Source organism: Elephantulus edwardii, unplaced genomic scaffold (genome assembly GCF_000299155.1).
Source record: "Elephantulus edwardii isolate Elephantulus edwardi_28Jun2011 unplaced genomic scaffold, EleEdw1.0 scaffold00063, whole genome shotgun sequence".
Classification (NCBI taxonomy): Eukaryota; Metazoa; Chordata; class Mammalia; order Macroscelidea; family Macroscelididae; genus Elephantulus; species Elephantulus edwardii.
In genome coordinates this window covers 4,705,255-4,731,362 of record NW_006399813.1, presented here as the reverse complement: position 1 = coordinate 4,731,362, position 26,108 = coordinate 4,705,255, and the positions used below count along the sequence as shown (strand labels likewise).

At 43.6% G+C, this 26,108-nt stretch overlaps 1 protein-coding gene across 1 annotated transcript in view; it reads right to left on the bottom strand.

The window, feature by feature from the left end:
- MFSD4 (major facilitator superfamily domain containing 4) overlaps window positions 1-26,106 on the bottom strand; it is a 78,803-nt gene extending 52,697 nt beyond the window's left edge. Inside the window, exon 1 of the mRNA XM_006887988.1 lies at window positions 25,877-26,106. Within this exon, the coding sequence (XP_006888050.1) occupies window positions 25,877-26,106 (230 nt within the window). The remainder of the gene's footprint in view (window positions 1-25,876) is intronic.
- Between the last annotated feature and the right edge of the window lie 2 nt (window positions 26,107-26,108).

Below are 26,108 nucleotides of genomic sequence, written 5' to 3'. Positions count from 1 at the left end.
TGGGATTACAGTGCAGCTTCTTGCCACTCCCTTTTGGTTTTCTAACTCCAGGCCTTTGCATATTGTTATAGTACTTTCTATGTTTTCTTGAGCTGCATTTCTCATTTTGTTGAACACTCCTACTTTATCATTTCTGCCTTTCACTTGAGTTTCTAGTCATGCTAAAGCAATTTTCGAGTCTCTTCTGACATCCACTATTTTCATCATCCTCTTTTATTATTTTGATGACTTCTCCTGATATCTATTTTAGTTTTTTCTTTTTCTCCTTTCTTTTTAAAGACTCTTCCTTCATGTATGATGTATTTTATATTAGCTACAACTCCTCTAGCCTTTGATCTTCAGTATTCAAAGCTTCACAACCATTCTTGAGACAGTTTCTAAATTTTCAAACTCAACTTATTTTTGTCAAGTCGGATTTGACTTATAGCTGACTTATTCTAGCAGGTTTTCAGAGGCTATAAAACACAAGGAAGTTGACTGTCTATCTTTCTATCATGAAACAACTGCCAGATTGAAACTGCTTGCCTTTGGGTTGGCAGTGCAACTCCTTAACCCACTAAGCCACCAGAGTTCCCCTTCTAAATTAAGGTAGATTAAACTCAAGGTTGTACTTGAACTCCTGCAAACTTGATGTAATGTTTTAAGCTTCAATTTGAACTTAGAGTGAGCAAATGTCCTTGTTCTGATATTAAGCTTCTCCACAGATGCTGTAGATATTATTTCAATGAATAAGTTATTGATCATATAAAATTCTATCATGGGATCTCATTTCTTTTTTTTATTATTATTTTATATGGGTTTATTTACAAAGTTTGAATACATTGTTTTTCATACTGGATCTTTCCCATTTCCTTCACCATCCCTCCATCAAACTGTGTGACCCTATGATTAATCATCCCCCACCCACCCTCACCCCTCTACTCCCGCCCCTTAGATCCTCATTATCATTCTACAATAATGGTTTTTTTGCAGTATTTGTCCTTGTGGGACTGAGATAGCTCACTCAACATAATGCTCTCCAGTCCCTCCCATGTTAGGTAGTAATCTACAAAATCATTGCTCCTGCTTGATGCATAGTATTCCATTGTGAGAATGCACCATAATTTCTCAATCCATTTGATTGTGGTTGGACATTTGGGCTGTTTCCATGATCTTGCAATAGTGAATAATGCTGCTATGAACACTGAGGTAGAAGTCTCCATTTGTGCCTCAGTTCTCATTTTCTTGGAGTATATTACAAGCAATGGAATAGCTGGGTCATATGACATTTCTATGTTCAGGTTTTTGAGGAAGCATCAAACAAGCCTTCCAGAGTGGTTGTACCATTTTACAATCCTACAAACAATGTATAAGAGTTCCTATCTTGCCACATTTTCTCCAACATTTATTACTGCTGTCCTATTAAAATTTGTCTGGCTTCATTTCTATCACCAAGGCAATACTTTATAACTATCAATCCTTTGTTTCCAACTTTTGCATTATAATCACTAGCTATATTAATGCACTCATCTATCAGGTTTTGGACTCATTTTTCATGAAGAGAGAAAAAGGTCATTACAAAGACAGAGGAGATAGAAAAAAACCCAAAATGAATGTCAGGACAATGACACTCTAGTATTAAATGAACTGCACTAGAATGTCAAGAAGCCAAAACAAAGGGATGAGATATCAAAGTTTAAGAGTTGATTTCAAAGGGCAACTTGAGAAGACAAAGCCAAAAAGGGAAGAACTCTAAGCATTCCTCAAGCTAAAACAACTGGAAAACAAATTCAAGCCTCAAGTTGCAATACTGGGCAATATCATCAACGATTGAGGAAGCATCATAGGACGATGGAAAGAATACACAGAGTCACAGTACCAAAAAGAATTGGTGGACACTGAAAAATTTCATGAGCAAGAACCAGCGGTAATGAAGGAGGATATTCAAGTTGCCCTGCAGGCATTGGCAAAAGATAAGGTCCCAGGAATCAGTGGGATACCAGTTGACATGTTTCAACTCACAGATGCAGCCCTGGGCTTGCTCACCAGTCTAGCCAGGAAATTTGCAATACAACTGCCTGGCTGACTGACTGGAAGAGATTAATATTAGTTCCCACTCCCAAAACTAGGTGATCCAAAAGAATGTGGAAATCATCAAACAATATCATTAATATCATCATGTAAGCAAAACATTGCTTGAAGATCATCCAAAAAAACCAGCTAAAACAGTACATTGAGAGAGAACTGCCCAAAGTTCAAGGTGGGTTTAGAAGAGACTGTGGCACCAGTGATATCACTGCTGACATCAGATGGATATTGGATGAAAGCAGAAAATACCAGAAGGATATCTATCTGTATTTTACTGACTATCCCAAAGTATTTGACTATGTGGATCTTAATACACTACGGCTAACATTGAGAAGCATGAGAATCCCAGAACACTTAATTATGCTCATATGAATCCTATGCCTAGACCAAGAAACTATTACACAAACAGAGCAGGGGAACACTGCATGATCATAAGAAACACACTATGAATGAAGGAATGTATGAAACACAATGTTTACTAATTTTATTAAACACAAAACAAACATAAAAATTAAAAAAATTAGAATGTGTCATAATTGTATCCATCTCCATTCCTATTCATTCTTAATACTGTGCAAATCACTTAAGAAGTTGGACTCTATAAAGAAGAAAGTGGCATCAGGATTGGAGAAGACTCGTCAACAATCTACGTTTTGCAGATGACACAATCTTGCTTCCTCAAAGTGAGGAAGAATTGAAATGCTTGCCACAGAAGATCAAAGACAAAAGCCTTCACTATGGACTGCATCTCAAACCAAGAAGACAAAAATTATCACCTTGGACCAATAAGCAACATAGTAAGAGATGGAGAAGGGAGCTCTGGTGGCCTAGTGGCAAGAAGCTGCACTGCAATTCCAGAAATATAGGGTTCGAATCCACCAGATGCTCTGCTGGAGAAGGAGGGGCAATCTCCTCCTGTACCAGTCAGATCTCATTTGATGGTACACACACACAAAAAGAATAAAATTTAAAAAAATTAAAAAGTGGAGAAAAGATTCAGATTGTCAACAATTTCACCTATCTTAGATCTACAATTAATACCTTGGTACTGGCAGTCAGGACGTCAAGAGACCTATTGCATTGGACAAGTCAGCTGTGAGGGACCTGATGGTCTCGAGGAACAACGATGTCAGTTTGAAGAGTAAGATGATCCTGATTCAGACCATGGTCTTTTCAGTAACTTGCTGCATGGCTGAAAACTGGTCAATGAACAAGGCTGACAGAAGAACCTTTGAGTTCTGGTGTTGGAGGATAGTGCTGAAGGTCCTACGGACAGCAAAAACAACAGAGATAGGTCTCCAAGAAAGTGCAGCCAGAATGTTCCTTGAAGAGAAAAATGGTGAGACTTTATTTTACATACTTCGTACATGTTGCTAGAGAGGCCATTCCTTGGAAAGGACCATGATACTTGGAAAAGTGGATGAAAGAGAGGAAGATCCTCAATCAGGTGGCCTGACACAGTGATGCTGAAATGTGCCTGAGTGTGTCAGAAATTGTAAAGATGGCACAGGACAGGACAAGGTTCAGATCTGTTGTTCAGAAGGTTGCTATGAGTTGTGCTTGACTCTATGGCATCTAACAATTACAACAATCCGTATGTTCAACCGTGCTGGTTTGCATGTTGCTGTAATGCGGGAAGCTATAGCACTGGTATTTCAAATATTAGCAAGGTCACGCATGGTGGACAGGTTTGAGCGGAATTTCCAGATTAAAGTAGATTGGGAAGCAGGATTGGCTATCTACTTCTGAACAATGGGCCCTTGAAAACTCTATGAATAGCAGCATTATATACCCTAAGGATGAAAAAATATTGATAGGAACAGATAAATACACCATGTGCAATGCTGCTTTATTCATAATAGTCAATAGAAAGGGGGGAAACCAAAGTATCTACCCATGGAAGAGTAGATAAGCGAACTGTGGTTCATACACATAACTGAACAGTTATTCATTGCCAATAGAGGCAGAACAGACTCACAGCTGACCCTCTAGTGGGTTTTCAGAGGCTTTAAATCACATGAAGGAGACTGCTTATCTTTCTCCCTTAGTGGATTCAAACCATCTGCCTTTGGGCTGACAGCAGAATTCCTTACCACTAGGCGGCTGGAGCTCCTCTAATGCAATAGTATGCAACCATAAAGAACAATGATGAGTTCTGGTAACATATCATACATAACAAGGCTGGACCTACAGGGACAAATGCTAACAGAAATAACCCTAGCCTATAAGAATATTTTAAGGCCCCACTTTTATAAGAAGACAAGAACAAATATAGTGAACTCAGTGTTCACTGATGTCTACCAGAGACAGAGAGTAGGGGAGGAAGTACTTTATTCTGTAGAGGCTAGTTTGTTTTTTTTTTAAATTTTTATGTATGTATGTATGTATGTATGTATGTATGTATGTATGTATCTATCTATCTATCTATCTATTCTTTTTATGTGTGTACTGTCAAATTGGATCTGACTGGTACAGGAGGCAATTGTTCCTCCTTCTTCAGCAGAGCATCTGGTGGATTTGAACCACACACCTCTGGGACTGCAGTGCAGTTTCCTGCCACTAGGCCACCAGAGCTCGCCAGGCTAGTTATTTTTTATGCTGGGAAAAGTGGCACTTAAGGTGGATGCAGGGAGCACAGCACAACTGTCTTAATTATTCAGAGCTATTATAGCAGAAATACCACAGTGGATGGTTTTAACAAATAGAAACTTAATCTTTCACACTTTAGGTGGGTAGAAGTCCAAATTCAGAGTGAAGGCTCAAGGAAAAGGCTTTCTTCTCTCTTCTCTCTGCTGGCTCTGGAAGAAGGCGCTTGTCTCTTCAGTTACTGCTTCCTCATTCCTTGGTGTTTACTTCTCTTGGCAGTAATTTTCACCTGATTCTGAAAGGTTCTCAGCATAGCAACCCCTTATCCAAAGGATGTACTCAGTACTTAACTCCTCTTCTTGGTAGTAATAAATCCTGCTCTCTCCTGATTGCTTCTCTCGTCTTTTTCCTCTTGCAAGATCAAAAATGTTATTTAAACAAAGATGTGACTTGAGCAAAATGTGACATGGTGAAGTGTGGTCACTTAAGTAAGGTAATGAAAGGGGACACTCTATAAACACAGCTCACCCTCATCTGCCTCAGAAAGGTTTTAGATTTATAACACCTTATTATATTTGATCACAAAATGGAGGATGACTACATCTTTATGTAAACGTCTATTTATGTCACAATATAACTTCCAAATCACTGAGAATCCTGACCCAGCCAAGTTAACACACATTCTGGGGGACACAACTCAACTGACGGTAACAAAGTGAAAACTGAGTGTTGGAGTACACACACATGGGTATAGGCAAATAGTACAAATAGTACAAATTGGTAAGGTCTGCACAGAGGTGAGAAGAGATGGAAATATCTATACTCAAACTTACTTCCATTGAGTTAATTACAACTCGTGGTAATCCTGAAAAACATGGCAGGACTGCTCCACAGAGTCTCCAAGACTGTAGATATTTACAGAAGACTGACACATCTCCTAGGAAGCCGTTAGTAGGCTCAAACTTCTGCCCTTTAAGTTAGCAGTCAAGACCTTAACTGCTGTACCACCAACACTCCCCCAAAGTGTCACTCACTGACTGCTGTTGAGTTGGTTCCAATTAATAACCGAACAAAACCCTATCCTAGTCACCCTCCATCAGGCTTCCAAGCCAGTAATCTTAGTGGGAGGAGAGTGCCCAACTTTCTCCTGTAGATCTATTGGTGGATTCAAACCAATGGAGATGCACAGCATTTGGATTAGAAGTGTAACTTACTATGGACTATGGGACCACAGCTCCTATCAGAAGTATCTATTGTTATTGTGTGTCATCAAGTTGGAACCTACTCATTGCTGACCATCCATCAGAGGTTCAGAGGCTGTAAATCAAGTGAGAGGAGATTGTCCACCTTTCTCTTGCAGAGCAGCTGGTGGATTTGAACCGTCTACCTTCGGGTTGGCAGTGAACTCCTGACCACTAGGCCACCAGAGTTTCCTGATGTTTCTCTTAACTCTCATTGTTGTGGAGTCAGAACTGACTTGTAGCTGACCCTCCAGTGGTTTTTCAGAGCTTGTAAATGGCACAAGAGGACATTGGCCACCTTTTTCTTGTGGATCAGCTGGTAATTTGAACCACATGCCTTTGGGATGGCAGCACAGTTCATAGACCATCAGAATGCCCTTGATTGAATACCTATGTTGTTGCATACCATTGAGTCAGAAACGACCCATAGCTGACCCTCCAGTGAATTTCCAGAAGCAGTTACTAGCATGAGAGGAGATGGTCCATCTTTTTTCCACACAACTGGTAGATTTGAACCATGCACCTTTGCTCTGGCAGTGCAGTTTCTTACCACTAAACCATCAAAGTATATATGTTGTTGTTGTTGTTGTGTGCCGTCGAGTTGTTTGTGACTTATAGTGACCCTATGTACAACAGCCCTAAACACTGCTCTATCCTGTGCCAATCTCACTGCCTCTGATACACCCATCCTGATTACCCCAGTCACTGAATCAATCCACCTCATAGAGTGTCTTCCCCTCCTGCGCTGTCCCTCTACTCTACCCAGCATCATGTCCCTCTCCAAGGACCTGTCTCTCCTTACAACATGTCCAAAGTATGTCAGACGAAACCCCAGAATCCTTGCCTCCAAGGAGTAGCCTGGTTTAACCCTCTCCAGGATGAATCTGTTTGTTTTCTTGGCAGTCCAGGGTACATTCAATACTCTTTTCCAGAACCACAGCTCAAAGGCATCAATTCTTCTATCCTCCCTAGTCATTGTCCAACTCTCTGATGCATAACAAGTGATTACAAAGACTATGGCCTGTATCAGGAGCACCTTAGTCTCCAGAGAGACACGGTTGCTCTTGAGTACTTTGGAGAGGTCCCTAACCGCAGACTTTCCCATCACAATACGTTTTTTGATTTCCTGGCTACTGGTGCCAGAAGTGTTGACCGTGAAGTCGAGCAAACTGAAGCTGTGAACAATCTCAATCTCTTCGCCATCCATCCTGATGCTACCAATTGGTCCAGTGGTGAGAATCTTTGTCTTCTTGACATTGAGCCTCAGTCCATACTGAAGGCTGCAGTCCTTGACCCTCCGCAGCAAGTGCATGAGGTCCTCCTCAGTTTCGGCAAGCAGGGTTGTATTATCTGCATAACGGAGATTGTTAATAGATCTTCCACCAATCCTGACGCCCAGTATATATAGGTATGTGTAAATACAAATAGGCAGATTCAGGCACACCAATGTTGCTACTCCTCAGGCAGATACCTTCCAACATTGGACTTCTGAGTCTGAAGGCTAAGGACCATATTCTTATGGTCAGTCATTTGCATAACATAGTTCATAAAAACCACGATCTGCGTCTTAGTGAAATGAGTAGTGTCTGATGTCCTAAAAGCTTGTGAATAGCCATTTAAAGAAGAAGTAGGGGTTTCTATTGTGAGTAAAGAGCAAAATAATAATGAGGTAAGCAAATGTTCAGAGAAGTAACAAGTTTATAAATGAGCCAGAACCACATTTATCCTAAGATCAGAAGAAGGAGATAATACCTGTTTACCACCACTGACTATTCCAACCAAGATCATAATTGGCCCAAATATAATGAGAGAAAAATATGGAGCAAAACTCATTATCTTAAACTTAAAAGAAAAAAAATCCAGACAAACTGAAACAGTAAGAGAACAAAGGACTCTGAGACCATTGGCCTGAGACAAATCTTTACATTTAAAACCGAGTCTATTCCCCAAAACTGCCTCATCTCTTAGTGAAATCAGAGTTGTTGTTTTTGTTATGTACCATTGAGTCAGAACCGATTCATAGCTGACCCTGCAGCGGGTTTTCAGAGGCGGTTAATCACATGGGAGGAGACTGCCAGCCTTCTCCTGCGGAGCGGCAGGTCACTTCGAACCACATGCCTTCAGGACTGCAGTGCAGTTTCTTACCACCAGGCCACCTGAGCTGTGGCACATAAAAGAAAGGATATTACCTGTAATATTGCTACTGTGCTAAACAACTGGTATGAGATCAAAGGTCAACAATTACTCAAAAGCAACAAGATGAGAGGGCCAGAGATCAGGAAAACTAGTGTACTGCAAAAAGAAGCAAGTGCATGCTTCAGAACAATCCACCAGAAAGGATCTGTAGGCGAAAGATGGGGAATCCCCTCCCATGCAATTTACAGCCTCTGAAAATACAGGGGACGGTCATGGTGAGTTGGCAGTGACCCCATGGCAATGGGGTGGTTGTTTTCCCTCTTTTTAGTCCTCAGGAAATGTTTTTTTGTGGGTTTTTTTGTTAGTTTGTGTGTGTGTGTGTGTGTGTGTGTGTACTGTCAAATCAGATCTGACTGGTACAGGAGGAGATTGCCCCTCCTTCTCCAGCAGAGCATCTGGTAGATTCAAACCACACACCTCCAGGATTGCAGTGCAGCTTCTTGCCACTAGGCCACCAGAGCTCGCAGGAAATGTTTTAAGATAATTGCTCATGGTCATCCTGTCAAATTCCTTTTAGACCCATATTTAAACTAACCAACAGCCCATATTCATGTTTCCAAGCAATCACTATATAGCATCCCTGCTTTGACTTGTTCTTCCTGCAGCTTCTCTGATCTTATCCCACCTTCAATTCCAGTCAGAAGCCTGGACCGTTAGTATTTGCCCTCGTTTGGGGACGCCTGCCTCCACTTTGCAAGGCCAAATGAGTGCCCAGTGTGAAGCTGTTCTGAACCTTCACTAAATATCTTGCTTTTATTTTAACAGAGCATGCATTCTTACTTTTTAACATGAGATATAGAACCAAGGCAACATTTAAAAAGTTTATTTAAAAAAAGAGTTTATTTGATTCTCTGGTCAAAGTTTTCATTTGTCTGGTAAAGTTTGATGAGCTAATTTATGAGAATTAAATTAAAGCATTAGTGTCAAATTGCTAAGAATTGGGTTTTCTGCTGTTAAGATAGCAAAATTCCTGGGCTGAAGATTTAATTAATCTGTATGTAATATGCCTCAAAGGCAAAGATTCAGGGTCTCAGTGGAATAAATTCCCAAGTTGAAAACCAAGCCATGTGACTTTCAAAAAAGGCTTAGGGTTTTTTTACCTTTAGGATTTTTTTGTTAAATAACCTAAGTATTGCTCTTTGATGATCTGTGATAAATGCCTGACAACTATGAAACTTTATGAAAAGTCACAAAGGATTTTGGTTTTATAAAGAGAAAAGTGCTAAAAAGTTGATTATTAGGTTATGAATTATTTGAAATGTTGTCAAAAGAAGATAATGGACTAGTTTTCTTTGGGTTAAAAATTCACATTTTCACAAAAAAACTGTAAAAATATTAAAAAATTATAATACATTAGTATTTATTCTTATTCTTTTACCTGATATTCAATAATGACATTGCATCATATCATAATGATAGCACTCTTTTAATTGCTGAACTTCCTCATAACTTAACATCTTTTGTCTTTATTTTATTAGTTTTAATGAACATTTACAGAGATTTTGGGTTTTCATTCATTCATTGTTGAACTGTTTTCTCTACCCTCCTCCCCAGTTCATTCTTCTTTTTTTTTCCCCCCTTGAATGTCTGTTTTAAATTGTCCAACTGCCACAGTGCTTGTCAAAGCCAGTTCTGATTAATCTCCTTTGTCAGTGTGTCCTTTGCCATTCCCTATCACTCCTCCCTGAGAGAGACTTCACCCTTATTCATAAGGAAAAGGGGATGGGGTATTCTCTTAGCTACTTCCTGCTGAAAAGGGACGCTGTGGGTTTCAGGGTGAAGATCTTCTCTCACTATTGTTTTTTTAAATAGTGTTTTTAAGGTTTATTTTTTAAATTTTATACTGATTTATTTATAACGTTTGAATGCATTGTTTTTTTCCAAAAGATCCTTCCCATTTCCTTCACCCCACCCACCCACAGAATTATGCAATTCCATGATTAACTCCCTATCCCCAATCCTCACCCTTCTATTTCCACCAATCCCCCCAAATCCTCATACTCATTCTACAATAATAGTTTTATACAGTATTTGTCCTTGTGGGACTGTTGCATCATCAAAACCAGTGGTCTTAACTGTAGAATTCATATCATTTATCCACAGGATTTTGTTACAGTTACAATTCAGAAGGGAGCTCTGGTGGCTTAATGGTATGGAGTTGCACTGACAACCCAAAGGAATATGGTTCAAATCCACCAGCTGCTCTGCAGGAGAAAGACAAGCAATCTCTTCCCATGCAATCTGCTGTTTCTAAAAATCCACTGGAGGGTCAGCGATGAGTTGGTCTGATTTGAAGTGCACAACGACAACTATTCAGAGAGTGCTCTGGTGGCCTAATGGGCAAGGAATTGTGCTGCCCATCCAAGGGCAAGCAGTTTGAATCCACCAACTGCTCCAAGAGAGCAAGACAGGCAACTTCCTCCTGTGCAGCTTTTCAGCTGCTGAGAACTCTCTGAAGGTCCAGCTATGAGTTAGTTGTAACTCAATGAGAAAGTAATTACTATTCAGACGTCTAGAGAGGCAACAACCTTTGTGTAAAAAAAGCAAGGGCTGCCTGGGGACAACCATATCTGACCTTTACCATCTTCACATAGTGGAACTGTCCCCATCAACAGTGCTAAACCAATTCCCATGAGCTCAGACAAGTCCCCCATGGTCCCACAACTCTTTTTACTCAACTCAATGTCAATCTTACTGCTTTACTGGGTCCAAAATCTGATGTAATAGTTCACAGACCACACAGAACCATGTTGGAGAAGTTTATAGGTTATAGTCCAGTTAGTAGCAGAATCCAGTCAGGAACAGCTTCCAAAACATGCTCTCAGGCTCCTCAGCCTTGAGGCTCATGGCCTAAGGCCAGTGTTACAGAGTTCTCAGTCCTTCCAGTATTGGCTTGTACCCCTTCTCAGGTTGTCTAACAAACTTGTAGAAAGGCCCTGAGATCAGCTCTGGTTCTGTCTGCAGTGGCTGGGGTGGCAGTTTCAGTGCATGCTGATTCTCTGCTTTGGTCGTGGCAGTTGCTGCAAGCCTCACTGGTGCAAAAATATCTGGTGCAGAAGAGCGTCCACTGTATGCCTACTTCTCCTTTGCTGGTGGTGAGAGAGAAACTATCTGCTGATGGAATAGCTCAATTTAATGGGGAGACTAACCAATTCCCTTGTGAATAGGCTACCAGGCCCTATTTGCATATTCCCAGCCATACACAGGGCAGAATCACTTCCATGGTTAGGAAAGCCATATTGAAAGATAAACTCCATGCTTGGGATCATATTTTCGGTATTTCCTGACAAATCTCTCTTAGATGAAATGTAAATAAAATACTCCTTAGAAGTGAGGATTGCTGCATATCTATGTTTATTGGTGCGTTGTTCACAATAGCAAAGATTTGGAAACAACTCAAGTGCCTATCAACAAATGAGTGGATAGAGAAGCTGTGGTATGGTCATACAATGGAATATTATGCAGCACTGTAAAACAAAGAACTCATGAAATATTTTACAAAATGGATGACCATGGAGGATATTATGCTGAGTGAAATGTCTCAGTCACAAAAAAACCAAATACAGCATAATGCCACTGTGACAAAACAGGATTGACATGGGAGTTGAGGAGAAACTAAGAAAAGAGGGGATAAATAACATACACGGCATTAAAACAGATGGGGAAGAGAACTGTATAAAAGGAACATATTATTAGGTATTATTGGCATGACAAGAGTCCAGAATAAGAGCTGCATAGTAAAGTGGTTGGGGGGCAGGTAGGGAGGGCAAATGCAACAAGGAAGGATTTGAAACCCAAGTTCTTTATAAACTTTCATTAAAATTTCAATTTTAAAAAAAGAAGCGAAGATGGCAAGACTTTGTCTCCTATACTTTGAACTTGATAGTGAGAGGTTTGTACCTGGAGAAGGACCTCATGCTTGGTCAAGTAGAGTCCACAGAAAAGAGGAAAACTCTCAAGGAGAATTGTAACCACAGGTTCAAACATAGCAAAGACTGTTAGGACAGCATAGCACCAAGCAGTGTTTTGTTCTGTTGTACACGGGGTCACTAAGAGTTGGAACAGCCAGAAAGAAGAATAATATAAAAATTGTTCTGTGCCATTGGCTACAATTTCACACCTCAACATTCTCATTATTTCCACTTTGTTGGCTTCCCCTGATTTCTCCTTGCCTCCCCTCCTTGCGTTCTCTCTGCTTTTGGATAAATGTTGATGATTAGGTCTCACGGAGTTCATTGCCTAAGGGAGCCCAATTCTCACAGCTGATACTATTTATTTTATGAGACAATCTAATATTTAGCTGAAAGGTGACCTTCAAGTAATGCTTCAATTCCTCATTCAAAAGTTATCTTAGGTCGATTAGTCTCGGGCTTTCATGTAATCTCTCTCACTCCAGTAGGTCTGGCATTGATTAGGAACTTCAGTTTTGTTCCGTATTTTTTTCCCCATCCTAAGCAAGACTTTCCACTATAGATCTGAAGAGGCCATGGTCCGTGTGAGCCATTGGTTCTGCAGATTAGTTTCTTCTTTGAGACTTTCATTTTCTCCTTTCTCCATATGAGTAGTGACCAATAGATAAGCTTTTTAAGACACCACACAATACTCACCAAACTAGAAAGTAGAAGCTAGAACATTATGCCAACTGACTGGGTTGCCTCTGGACCCCATAGGGTCCTGAATCTTTTTTCCCCTCCAATATAAAGTCTAATTTCCATTTTATTTTCAGATGAGTTTTTTCTTCAGCCTTTAAGGAATCAACTCCTTATATGGGCTATGGTGGTGGTCATGGGACAGCACCTACAGGTCTCAATCTAGGTGGAGGTGTTCGGTCCTTCTGGGCTTCATGAGAATGGTTCCTCACCACATTGCTGTGACACAACTCACACAGTAGTGCAGTTTCACATAGAGTTTTGGAAGCACGTATGCGTCGAAGACACTCGCTTTGGAAATGTCCCTGATGACAGGTACCTCTACTATATTTCAAATTATGAACTTCTTAATTGCCTTGTCTTTGGGCATGTACAGAGCACAGTTCATGCAGTGAATAGGCTGCATGTGGCCATGGCCCTTTTTGGCACGACCGTTGTTTCTCCTTTTCTTTGTCATGTCAGTGAGGGTCCAAGAGAGCAGGGTCCCAAGTCTTTTAATCCTGTAAACCAATTTTGTGAATTGTTTGAGTAGGTCTAGAAACCCTCTGTACCTATGCCCTTGTGTGGTTTATTATATATGTGACAAGTTTTTTGTCACGTGCCATTGAGTCACCTGCTACTCACAGTGACCCTATGCATGATAGCTCTGACCTCGTAAGTCAATCTGTCTCTGACACATCTACCATCATTACCTTAGTTACTGGGTCAATCCATCTCATCTGGAGCTGTGTCCCTCCACCCTGCCAAGCATGATGTCCTTCTCTAAGGACTGGTCCCTCCTGGCAACATGCCCAAAGTATGTGAGACAAAACTTCAAAATCCTTGCCCCCAACGAGAAGCATGTTTCACTTTCTCTAGGACAGACCTGTTTGTTCTCTTGACAGCCCAAGGCATGTTCAATACTTTTTTCCAACACCACAACTCAAAGGTATCAATTCTTTTATCATCTTTAGTCATTGTCCAACTCTCTGATGCATGGCAAATAAGTGTGAAGACCATGGTCTAGATCAGGTGCACCTTAGTCTTTAGACTGGTATTGTTGCTCTTCAGCACTCTGGAGAGGTCCCCGAAACAGATTGTCTACAGATATCTCCATCAGTGCAGCAACGGCCTTAAGCACAATATGATTATGAAGATGATGCAGAATCAGGCTACATTTCCTTCTGTTCTACATCAGTTCACTATGAATCACAGGAGATTCAACAGCATCTAACAATAAATACTCCTATGCATGCCTGTGCATTTACTTTCATGTGTCTTTATATGCATATGTTGTTATGTGTCACTGAGTCATTGGCAACTCATAGCAACTTCATGTGCAATAGCTCTGAACCCTGCCCTATCATGAGCGAGTATCATTTTCTCCAACACACCAACCCCCATTATCCCAGTTACCATGTCAAACCATCTCATCAGGGACCTACTTCTCCTTCACTGGCCCTCCACCCTTCCAAGCATGATGTCCTTCTCTAAGGACTGGTCCCTCCTGGTCATGTGCCCAAAGTATGGAGACGGAGCTTCAAAATCTTAGCCTCCAAGGAGAAACTTGATTTCACCCTCTCCAAGACAGAGCTGTGTGTTCTCCTGGTGGTCGATGGTATGTTCAATACTCTTTTGCAGCACCATCACTCAAAAGTATTGGTTCTTTTCCTGTCATTCTTAGTCATTGTCCAGCTCTCTGATGCATAGCAAGTAATTACAAAGACTATGGCCTGGATCAGGTACACCTTAGTCTACAGACTGACATCATTGCTCTTTAGCCCTTTGGAGAGGTCTCTGACAGCATATATATGCATCTTATCCATCTATTCAACAACACTGCATGGTTTTTGGCTGTTTTATTTTTGCTACAAAATTGTGTTGTTATATGAACCAAAATTGTCTCTGTTTCTCATGGGACTTTATTTACTTTGGTCAAGTTGTGCTAACTTTACCCATATTGTTGTTGTTACAGTCCATAGAACTGGAACCAATGTATAGTTGATCCTCCAGCGGGTTTTCAGAGGCAGTTAGTCACACAGGAGGAGATGGCCCATTCTTTTTCCAGTGAAACAGCTGTTTGTTTGATTTGGCAGCACAACTCCTTACCACTGAGCCAACCGAGCTCCCTTCACGTATATAGTTACTGTTAGGTGCCGTCAAGTCCATGATGACTCATAGCGACCCAGTGAACAACAGATCTGAACCCTGCCCTCTCCTGTGCCATCCTCATCATCTCTGCCACATCTGAGCCTGTTGTTAAGGTCACTGTCTATCCCTCTCATGGGGGGGGTCTCTCTCCTTTATGGACCCTCCACTTTTCCGAGCATGATATCCTTTTCCAAAGGCCTAGCCCCTCCTAGGAACATGCCCAAAGTATGTGAGACAAAATTTCTCCATCCTTCCCTCTAAGAAGCACCCTGGCTCCACTCTCACCCACAGTGTTGCTGTTAAGTGCTGCTGAGTACAACTCTTACGACCCTTTAAACAACAGATCTGAACTCCGTCCTATTCTGCACCATCCTCATCATCCGCGACACATCTGAGCACACTGCCACAGACACTGAATTGATCCACCTCATTGAGGGTCTTCCTCTCCTTTGCTGACCCTCCACCTTTGCAAGCATGCTTTTCCTTTCTAAGGCACACCCTCTCCTAAAGACTCCAAAATATGAGATGAAGCTTCACCATCTTTTGCCTCCAAAGAGCACTCTGGTTGCACTTTCTACAAGTTTGTTCTTCCGGCAGTCCACGGATGTTTAGAACTCTTTTTCAGCACCACAATTCAAATGCATTAATTTTTCTCCTGTCATCCTTATTCACTGTCCAGCTCTCAGATGCATATGTTCACCCATATTATTATTTTTTGTTGTAGTTGTTGAGTACCACTAAGTTGAACCAACCCTTCAGCAGGTTTTCAGAAGCAGTTAATTGCACAGGAGGAGGCTGCTTATTTTCTCCTCAGGAGCAACTGGTAGATTCGAACTCTGTGCCTTTGGGATTGCAGTGCAGTTTCTTGCCACTAGGCCACTAGTGCTCCTTTATTCATCACCAAAAGTAGCAAAATATCCATGGCTCAACTTTCAGTCAAATAATACATTAGCCAATAAGGTGAACAGTAACAAGTGGAAAGCACTCACTTCTTAGAAGAAACAGCCAGACAAGGTCAAAGAGCAGCATTTGACCAAGAACAAAGCCCTCAAGGCAGGAAAGAGTAGAGGGATTAATGGAAATGAGAATTATAGCAAGAGGCGGGAAAGTACAGTCACATTGTTGTATTGTAATTAATATGGGGGAATATATAAATAGTTGAATGAGGAAAACGAATTTGCTTTGCAAACTTTTACTCAAATCACAGTTTTTATACAGTGGGAAATGTCTTCTACTTAAGAGAATGATTTCCAAATAGATGACGGAAAGAACTGTCTAAAAGAAAGAAATGATTAAGTATTATTTCCATGACAATAGTTCAGAATAAGAGGTGTAAAGCAAAGTGGACTTGGGGGGGGGAGGAAATTGTGAAACAATCAAAGAATCTTTAAAGAGAAAAAGCAAATAGGGATGGGGGTTAGGGAGGAAAATATACAACAATGAATGAATGGAAATGCAAGTTGTCTGTAAACTTCCCTTAAAATATAATTTTTAAAAAAAGAATGTGTAAAAAAAAAAAGAAAGCAATTCCCTCCCCCTCCTTTCTCTAGTTACATAGAACTTTGCTTTCTGTGTATATAGCACTTCTTGACTTTTTATAATAGTGGCACCATATGTGTCTTTTTTGTGATTGATTCATTTCACTCAGCATAATGTCCCCAGATTCATCCATATTTTAAGGTATTTCTCATATTCTTTATGTTGTTGTGTACCATCAGTTTGGCACTGACCCATAGCTGACCCTCCAGTTCTCAGAGGCTGCGAATCACACAGGAGGACTCTGTCCATCTTTATCCTGTGGGGCAGCTGGTGGAGTCAAACCGTGTAGAACCCAGGGAACCATACTGAGCGGGGCACTGAGGAGAATCAGAACCCACTTCCGATTCACCCTCAGGCTCCACCCCTATCTCTGCTGCAATTCCCTCTGGGTGACCCACCTCTGAAGGCTGGTCTAGGGTTGGTTAGAGGGAAGTACTCTTGCCTGTCCTCTTCCCCCCACCTCCCATAGAATGGCAACAAGGATCTAAAAGTCCTATCCCCATTTTACAGATCAGGACACTGAGGCTCAGGGAGGTGTGGGGGAGAGGTGGAACAGGACCCAATCCTTGAGTCACAACTCAAATGAAGGCCTGCAGAGCAACTGAGCCTCTTCCCACCAATTCTAGGCTTAGATGTTAACTCAAAGCGATCAGAAGTTCAGAGGTTAATGCAGACCACTCCTCCCAAAGTCCCAGGGGGACAGCCTAGACTGTCTAGGAAACTACCAAGAAAAGCTACTTATTACTTATTAATAACTCTATATCAAAGGTGCAAATAAAGGTGGAGAGAGGAGGGGATGAGGGCCCAAAATCCCAACCTCTCTCCAGCATATCTGCCCCAGCCTTTCAGCTCTGCTGGCGCTGCCTGCCCAGCTGGCTTGACCTTGAGCACACAGCTGGCCTCTCTCAGAGCCAGTGCTCCATCCTACCCTGAGGTAGCATGTGACCGACTTGACCTGACCCTGTTCTTGCCCTTCAGATACTAGGCTAAGAGAGGCTGCCTGGGTACACAAAACAGGGAAAGGCTGGAGCAGCAAGAAGCTAACCAGCTGGCCTGCACCGTGCCTGCCAGGCCCCAGACATGCTAGAAGTTCTGGGCATCTTCCTCTCCCCACCTCATGCCCTCTTTACCCTTCCCTGAAAGTCCAGGGAAGGACAAAGAGCAGATTGAGGGGTAGACATGTCCTGTGCCCTTGCCCATCTCAAAACACGCAGACAACCCCTGAATGAAACCGAGACAAGGATCCAGGAGACAGGGTACCCTTGGGAGCCAGACAGGCTGGTGACTCCATTTCAAGACTGGAGGAAGGAGAAGGTGCTACTGAGGGAGGGGAGCCCCTTCTGGTTCCTTCACCCCGGCTTCCAGCCTGACACCCCAGCTCCTTCAGGGCCTCCACTGAAGGCGGGGTACTCCAGAGGGAGTCTTGGGCAAACCTCCTTGGGGAGGTTGCAGGCCAAGGCGAGACTCTTGTCTTGTTAGACTCTGAGGCGAGGGTTGCACGGTGTACATGGTGATGTCCCCCAGGGTTGCTGCCACCCGGGAGTGTTCCTCAGATGGCGGCTGAACCTGCAGCTGTCTGCCTGGAACTGAACCCGCTACCATCAAGTCTTTTCCGACTCACTGTGTCCCTGCACAAGGTGGAATCAAACTGTTCCACGGGGGCTTTCGTGGCTGTAATCTCACAGACACAGGTGGCTAGAGTTTTCATTCATGGAGCCAGTAGGTGGATTCAAACCTCCAAGCTTCCAGTTAGTAGCCAAGATAAAATCGTTTGTGCCACCCAGAGACTTCTGCCTGGAATTCATCATTCCCTGAATGCCTGGCTTTCAATAGTCAGGAGTTTGCTCCCATTCCATCTCCTCAGAAGGGCCTCCCCTGGCCACTGAGCTAAAGTCTCTCCTCCCCAGCCCCATCACCGATTATCCTTACCCTGCTTATTTCCTGAGCTAAAATGGTCCCCCAGAAGGTTGACTCTGTAATGTGAGAAAATAACTTATCTATCACACTTACAGGGAGCTCTGGTGGCTTACTGGTAAGGACTTGTGCTGGCAACCCAAAGGTAAGTGGTTTGAATCCATCAGCTACTCCGTGGAGAATTTTGGGCAAAGTCCTCTCGTGATTAACTGCCTCTGAAAACCCACTGGAGGGTCAGCTCTGAGTCAATTGCAATTTGACAGTAAACACCACCACCACCACATTCACTCCTACCTAAAACAATATCTCGCTTAGAAGTATGTGACTTAAATTTGTTGAATGAATAATCTGAAGGTGGGATGAGTTCAGGAATTTATTTATTTTTCAGATTTCATTTACAGTCCATCAAATTCACCTAGTTAATATGTAAAATCCAATGATTTTTCCATCCAACCATAAGCAGTCACTCCCCATTCTTCTCCTCACCCTCCTTCCAACTACTAATTATCTCATTTATTAAATCTACAAATTTGCTTATTCTGGTTATTTTCTACAAATGGAATCAGATAATATGTGGTCTTTTGTGGCATCTGGTACTGAGCGCACTTTAAAGCTGGTCCATGTGGTAGCATCCAGACGTACTGAGAGACATTTCCGGTTCAGTTCCGGACCACTATACACAAGTGAATAACAGCATAAAACAAGTCACATGGATTCTTTTGTTTGCCAGGGCACATAAAAGTTAGGCTTACACTATCCTGTTAATGGAGCTCCGGGGGCCTGGTTGACATGCTGAGCTACTAAATGAAAAGTAGACAGGATGAGTCTAGCAGCTGCTCCGCAGGAGACAGACAAGATTCTCCACATCCAGGAAGATGGACAGTTTTGGAAACCTGGGGGAGGACTGGCACGAATCGGGATCGATCTGACAGCAGTGGGCCTGGCTTCAGTGTGGTACTCTGTCCAGTAAGCGGGCAATGTTTTTATTGTTATATGCCATCATGCACGCAACTGTATTATGAAAAAGGATGAAATATTGTGAGAATGTTGCACACAGACAGGAAATGAGCAAGGGCTGTTGGAAAAATGGCACCAAGAGACTTGCTTGATACAGGGATGCCACAACCTTCAATTTGTAAAACTACACTAGCTGTGAATCACAACAAAAAAGTGAATCACAAATGGATCTGAGAAGCTCATTTTGTAAAATGAATGAACAATATTCCACCATAAGGGATATGTTCCCTTTTGTTTACCCATTCATCTCCTGATGAACAATTGGTGTATTCTCACTTTATGGCTATAAATGCTACTATGAATGTCTGTGGACATGTTTCCTGCTCTACTTGGGTTGGAACTATTGAGTCACACAGTAATTCCAAGGACAAGGTCATTAAAGTGCTTGACTGCTAACTGGAAGGTCGGAAGTTCAAACCTACCAGAGGCTCTGTTGTAGGAAGATGTGGGAAGTCAGATTCTGTGATGAGTTCATTCAGTCCTGAAACCCTGTGAAGCAGTTCTAATCTGTTCTTCAGGATCACTACATGTCGGTTGTTGTTTGTTGTTATGTGCCATCGAATCACTTGTGACTCATAGCAAACCTCTGTACAACAGCTCTGAACCCTGCTCTATCTTGAGCCAACCTCTTTGTTTCCGACACACCTACCCCCATTACCCCAGTCACTCTGTTAGTCCATCTCATCCAGGGTTCTCTGCTCTTGCACTGTCCCTCTACCCTTCCAAGTATGATGTCCCTCTCCAAGGACTGGTCCCTCCTTGCAACATGCCCAAAGTATGTCAGACAAAGCCTCAGAATCCTTGCCTCCAAGGAGCAATTTGGTTTCACCCTCTGTATGATAACCTTGTTTGTTCTCCTAGCAGTCCATGGTATATTCAATACTATTCTCCAGCGCCACAGCTCAAAGGCATCAATTCTCTATCATCCCTAGTTATTGTCCAGCTTTCTGATGCATAGCAAGTAATTGTGAAAACCATGGCCTAGATCAGATGCACCTTCGTCTCCAGACTGACATAATTGTTTTTCAGTACTCGGAAGAGGTCCCTGACAGTGGACTTTCTCAATTCATCTTTTGATTTCCTGGCTGCTGGTACCAAAAGTGTTGATTGTGGAGCCAAGCAAACTGGTTTATAGTAACTTCATGTCAGATTTGTCATGTTTATTCATGTTGTTCAATGCGAAAGGTAGGAAAAAGTGCCTGAGAAAGAACAGAAGCTTCTTTTTTAAGGGTTGTCAGATAAAGAAGGTTATTCTTGTTTTAGGGAGCTTTGGTGGCCTAGTGGTAAGAAGCTGTGCTGCAATCCCAAAAACTACACTGTGATCCCAAAATTCTAATCCACCAGTTGCTGCTCAAAGAGAAGGATGGGCACTCTCCTCCCAAGTGATGACTGCCTCTGAAAACCCTCTGGAAGGTCAACTATGGGTTGGTTCCGACTTCATGGCATACAACAACAGATAAAACACAGGACATGCCTCACTTAAACTTGTACCTCTGACAAACAGCAAAGAATTTTTTAGCAAGTACATCCTGTACAATACTTGGAATGTATTTCTAAAAAAAACAAAACAAACAAAAAGCCCCAAACCCATTCATTATCAAGCAGAAGCTTTCTAGATGAGGAGACCAAACACAGGCCAGCTCAGAGGACAGAGGTATACTTGGGTCACGCGTGTGCCTGGGACCATCAGTGGTCAGCTGGGCCACAGGTCACCCAGAAAAGGAACCTGCAGAAGCAGAGATCCCCATCCCTGGAGAGTGGCCTGGGAGAGAGTGGGCAGGAAGATGGCTTTGATGCAAGAAGTAGAAAGGAATTATAGCTAGGGCTTAGGCAGGGCAGCACTGGCAGGCTGAAAAGAATATGAGAGAAAAAGAAAAAGCTGGGAAGGAGTCAGTGAGTGGGGCAAAGAGAACAAGAACCAACCCCAAACAGCCTTCATTCTGAGGGAGCGTGCAAGCAAAAGGTTAGCTGTCTGAAAGCCATTATCTACACTGATGTCGCTGAGATAAAGGGGTCTCCCAACTGCCTGGAGTGGTTCCACAGGTCCCCAACACACCACAGAAAAATCTAACCTCTTCCCTGACTACTCCCTCCCTTTCCCAATCTGACGAAGCAGAGCTTCCTTGCCAAACAGTCAAGCTTTGGTATTTTTCCTCTTCTGACTTTCTATCTCATGGTATGCAAGGTTTCCCAAAGAAAGGTCTAGTCCAAATTCTCAGCCCACTAGTTACACCCCTCTCTGGGCCTGTATGTGGGGACCTCCTTCTGGAACTACTATGCTCCAGACCCCAGAGACAAACACAGAGCCTGACACCATATGAGAGACAGACACCATATGAGAAAGGAGGTTGGTGCTACCAGAGCTGAGGGTACAGAGAGCTCAAATCCTGTTCTGCACCTGTCCCAGCACCCAAGGCTCTGGCTATGATTTCAATTTCTCCCTACACACGTATGTTCCTAAGGAAGCATCCAGAAGCTTGCTTCAGCTTAGATCTTCTGTCTGGGCTAAGCAGTAGGCAGCAAGAATTGCAGAGAAAGGAACAGTGCCCCACCCTCTTCTCTGAGGTGTCATCCTGCACTCTCCCCAACTCCCCCGACACAGCTGTCCCTCACAGATTTGTTAAACCGATCCCCCACTCACCAGTACCCGCCAGGAGCTAGGAGGAGTGGGAGAGTGAGCCAGTCATCAGTTAAGCTGAAAATCACTCTCAGTGAGCGGTATTAGTATTTTAACTGAGAAGTGAAGTGGGGTGGCCCTTAGGAACCAGGCTTCTGAGGTAGGCTGTAGGGCTGGGGGAGGTTGTTTGTTTTGGGGGATTATGATGAACCACTCCACACAGCGAGGTAGTAATGGATTCTGTCTATGTGAGAGGCCAGCCTGTGCCCTATTCTATTTCCACGAGAAGTCGGCTTTGCTCTCTACCAAAGCTAAGTGTTCTTTTAGGACATTTTGCGTGAGGGAATCTAAATTTTGCTTCAGAATCTAAACCTGAACCACTTCTAGGCCTTGAAGGTGTGTGGGTTGGATCTTGGCCCCAGAAACCCCAGTTCCTTTCTGAGGAGGACAGGCACTCAGGAACTACCACAGGCCTAGTGGGAGCAGTGGAAACTGCACTGCAGTCCCAAAGGCATGTGGTTTGAATACAAACACTGCTTCGCAGAAGGATGGGCAGTTCCCCCATGCAATTTACTGGCTCTGAAAACCTGCTGGAGGGTCAGCTAAGGGGCAGTTCTGACTCTACAATACACAACCACCACCTCCACAAGGATATTCATATATTCATCTGGTCTGCAGAGTTGCGCAATTTATAAAGCAATAGGCATTTCCAACAGCCAGGAAATCAAAAAATGAATTGCACTGGGAAAGTCTGCTGTCAGGGACCTCTCCAAAATACTGAAGAGCAACAACGTCAATCTGGAGACTAAGGTGCATCTGATCCAGGCCATAGTCTTTGCAATTATTTGCTATGCATCAGAAAACTGGACAATGACAAGGGATGACAGAAAGAGAATCAATGCCTTTGAGTGGGGGTGCTGTAGAAGAGTACGGAATATACTATGGACTGCCAGGAGAAGAAACAGGTTCATCGTAGAAGGGGTGAAACCAGGCTGCTCCTTGTAGGCAATGATTCTGAGGCTTCATTTAACGTACTTTGGGCATGTTGCAAGGAGGGACCAGTCCTTGGAGAGGGACATCATGCTTGGAAAGGTGGCGGGACAGCACGAGAGAGGAAGCCGGTTGATGAAATAGATTGATTCAATGACTAGGGTAATAAGATTAAGTGTGTCAGAGACTGTAAGGTTGGCACAGGATAGAGCAGGTTTCAGGGCGACTGTACATGGGGTCGCTATGAGTCGCAAGTAACTCGATGGTATATACCAACAACAAAAATAGGCATTTATTTCCAAAGAGAACTCTGGTGGCTTAGTGGGTAAAGACCAGAGCTTCCCACCCAAAGGCATGAGGTTCAAATCCACTGTTGCTCCCAGGGAGAAAAATGGGGACTCTCCTCTCATAAGAATTACTGCCTCTGAAAATTGGCTAGAGGGTCTGCTGAATCAGCTGACAATAGACACTGACAACAGGCATTTCCAAAATATCTGGTTCTAGAGCCAATGACTAGGTACAAAGGTAAGCTGGGCTTCTTAATAGCTGGGCAAGAAGCTTTGTTTCTTAATGCCTCAGTTTCTTTATACATAAAGTAGATATAGCAATACTATTGTGCAGAGCTGTTCTTACGATCAAATGAATGGCTGCAAATTAAGCGCTTAGAACAATGACAGGCATACAGGAAGCACTTAATGAAGTTAATACTGTTTCCACTGACATTTTTCATTTCTGTGAGCCAGTTTCCCATCGCAGGACCCTCTGCACCTTAACGAACTCCAGCCTCCAGCAAGTTCAACACCCCCTTCCTCCACCCTGCACCCCTCCTTGAATAAGGAGCTCGAGGCAGGCAGTAAGTCATGAAGAAGAGCCCAGTTGGTGTGTACAAACCAGGCGAGCCAACTTGTCGTTTTAAATCATCTTCATTTCCCTTCCTGTTCTTTTCACAACACCTGTTCCTAAAAAGGTTCTGGGTAAGGGAGCTTTTACAAGTAAAAACTATAATTGGGGGGGGGAAATAAAATCACCCTGCTATTTAAAGATAATAAACTCATTTCCTATTAAGTCACTAGGCAAAATGCATCTTAAGCTTTTCTGAAACCTCCAGACCCAAATCACAAAAGTCCTGTACAAACCCCAGAAAAAAGGGTGTATACAGGACATTTGTATTTAAGAGAGGGACATTGTTTAGAAGCTGACATAGTAATAGGATAATAATTCTCTAATTAGAGTTGTTTTGTAAATGTGAGGGTTCCTATGTGGACACCTGTCCTCCTCTTCATCAGTATCAACTGAGTAGACATTCCATTCTTTTGGAGGTCTCCGAAGGACCCTTGGTAGTGCAGTGTTTAAGAGCTCAGTTGCTACTCCAAAGGACAGTGGTTTGAACCTCCCAGCTGCTCTGTAGCAGAAAGATGTTGCCGTTTTCACCTGTAAAGATTAGGGGCCCTGTGGGACTGTTCTACCTTGTTCTATAGGGTTGCTATGAGTTGGAATTGACTCACTCTAAGGAACCTCTAGGGAAAAGAGCGAGTGTCAGCTCAGGGCAGTGCTGGCTTGCAGCCTGGCCCAGAAATGTCTCTTCAGAGGTTTCTCTGAGAGAGCGTGCTGTGGTTTCTTCCTAAGGCCCTCTGTATGTTTAACTCAGTGCAATCCAGGACACTGTATGGCTGGGGCTAGCGAATTCAGGGCATCAGCCTCTGGCTTCCACATCATCTTTTTGCCCATTCTGGGTCTCTGCTTTCCCATCTGCACTGGGAAAGCAAATCTTGCTGTCTTTCCAACAAGGCTATGGAGGAGGAGAGATGAGGGCTGTGAAAATGCCTTCCCCAACGCTACTCAGACCAAGGTGAGCTAGAAAGGTATGCAAAGGGGTGGTTTCTCTGAGGGGCCAGACCAGAAAGAAGTTACATCAGCAGGGAGCAAGAAGGGCACCCTGGAGACTGGGTGAGACCCCTGTTCCTCTCCCATCTGGCTCTAGCCCCAAGGTCCTGCTAATTCAGAGGTAGCAGTGTGCTGGCGCCAGGGCAGGTGCTCATGCGGGAAGGGGGTACTGGCTGAACTAAAACCATATAGGACCCACCAGCCCCGTGTCCACCTGGGGAAGGCAAAGCCTCTGTCAACTGCTGATTACCCAGGTGGCCACAGGCCAGCTCTAGCATCCAGCACTGTCCCTGGGCTAACACTCAGAACAGCCTTCCGTTTACTCCTAAGTACGCCCCAGGAGCACGGGACACGACCAAAATTCCTCCCCACCGCTTAAAACTCCATCACTTCCTCTCCCCCAAGGGACAGGTGGGAGAAGTGGGCTGAAAACAAGTGTAACTTCTCTCAGGGGTGAGCGAAGCATAGTGCCAGATTATCCAAATAAGAAGGCAAGCACGGGCTTCCTTGTGCTTACTTCCTAATCTGCAGTGAACACACTCCCATTTTTCACTACACCAGAGACTCTACTTCTGAGTACGGCTGGCATCTGCCTTCTCTTCCAAGTCCTCAGCCCTTTCCTACAGAACGTTCCATCTTTCAGATGTGCAATCCCTGGCAGGGCTGGAGTACTCAGTAAACAAGGTTAGCATGGGTTGACTTGTGCTTAATTACTAATCCGTACCGAACAATTTCACATGGGTTCCCCCAAATTGGAAAATAAGCACAAGTAAGCCTGTGTTTACCTCGTTTATTGGGTAATCTGCCGCTGTAAAAAGCATCCACAAGTCACCTACATTCCCTGGAGAGTTTTCTGGCGAGGTTGGGCTGGGGACGGGAGTCAGCCTTTTGGCTAAAGAGGCGCAAAGGCTGGGAGCCTCCAGGGGCGGAGGGCGGCGGCGGGAAGGGAGGGTCGGCGTCCCCTCGGGCTGTGGGGGGTTGGGACGCGGCCGGGGCGGGAGGGAAGAGCAGAGGGCGGGGGCCGAGGCGCGGCGGGCCGCACTCACGTCCTTTTGAAGAAGCCCCCGAGGGCGCTGCCCACCAGGAGGCAGAACTGCTGCGAGAAGAAGACCCAGGAGATCTGGGACAGCGAGCTGTGCGTCTGGCAGCGCAGGTCCAGCAGCGTGGGCCCCAGGAAGGCGATGCACAGGCCGAAGCTGAAGAAGACGCTCCAGTAGGTGAGCGTGGGCTGCAGGTTGCGGCGGAGCATCGCCGACACGCGGCCGTCGCAGGCCATGG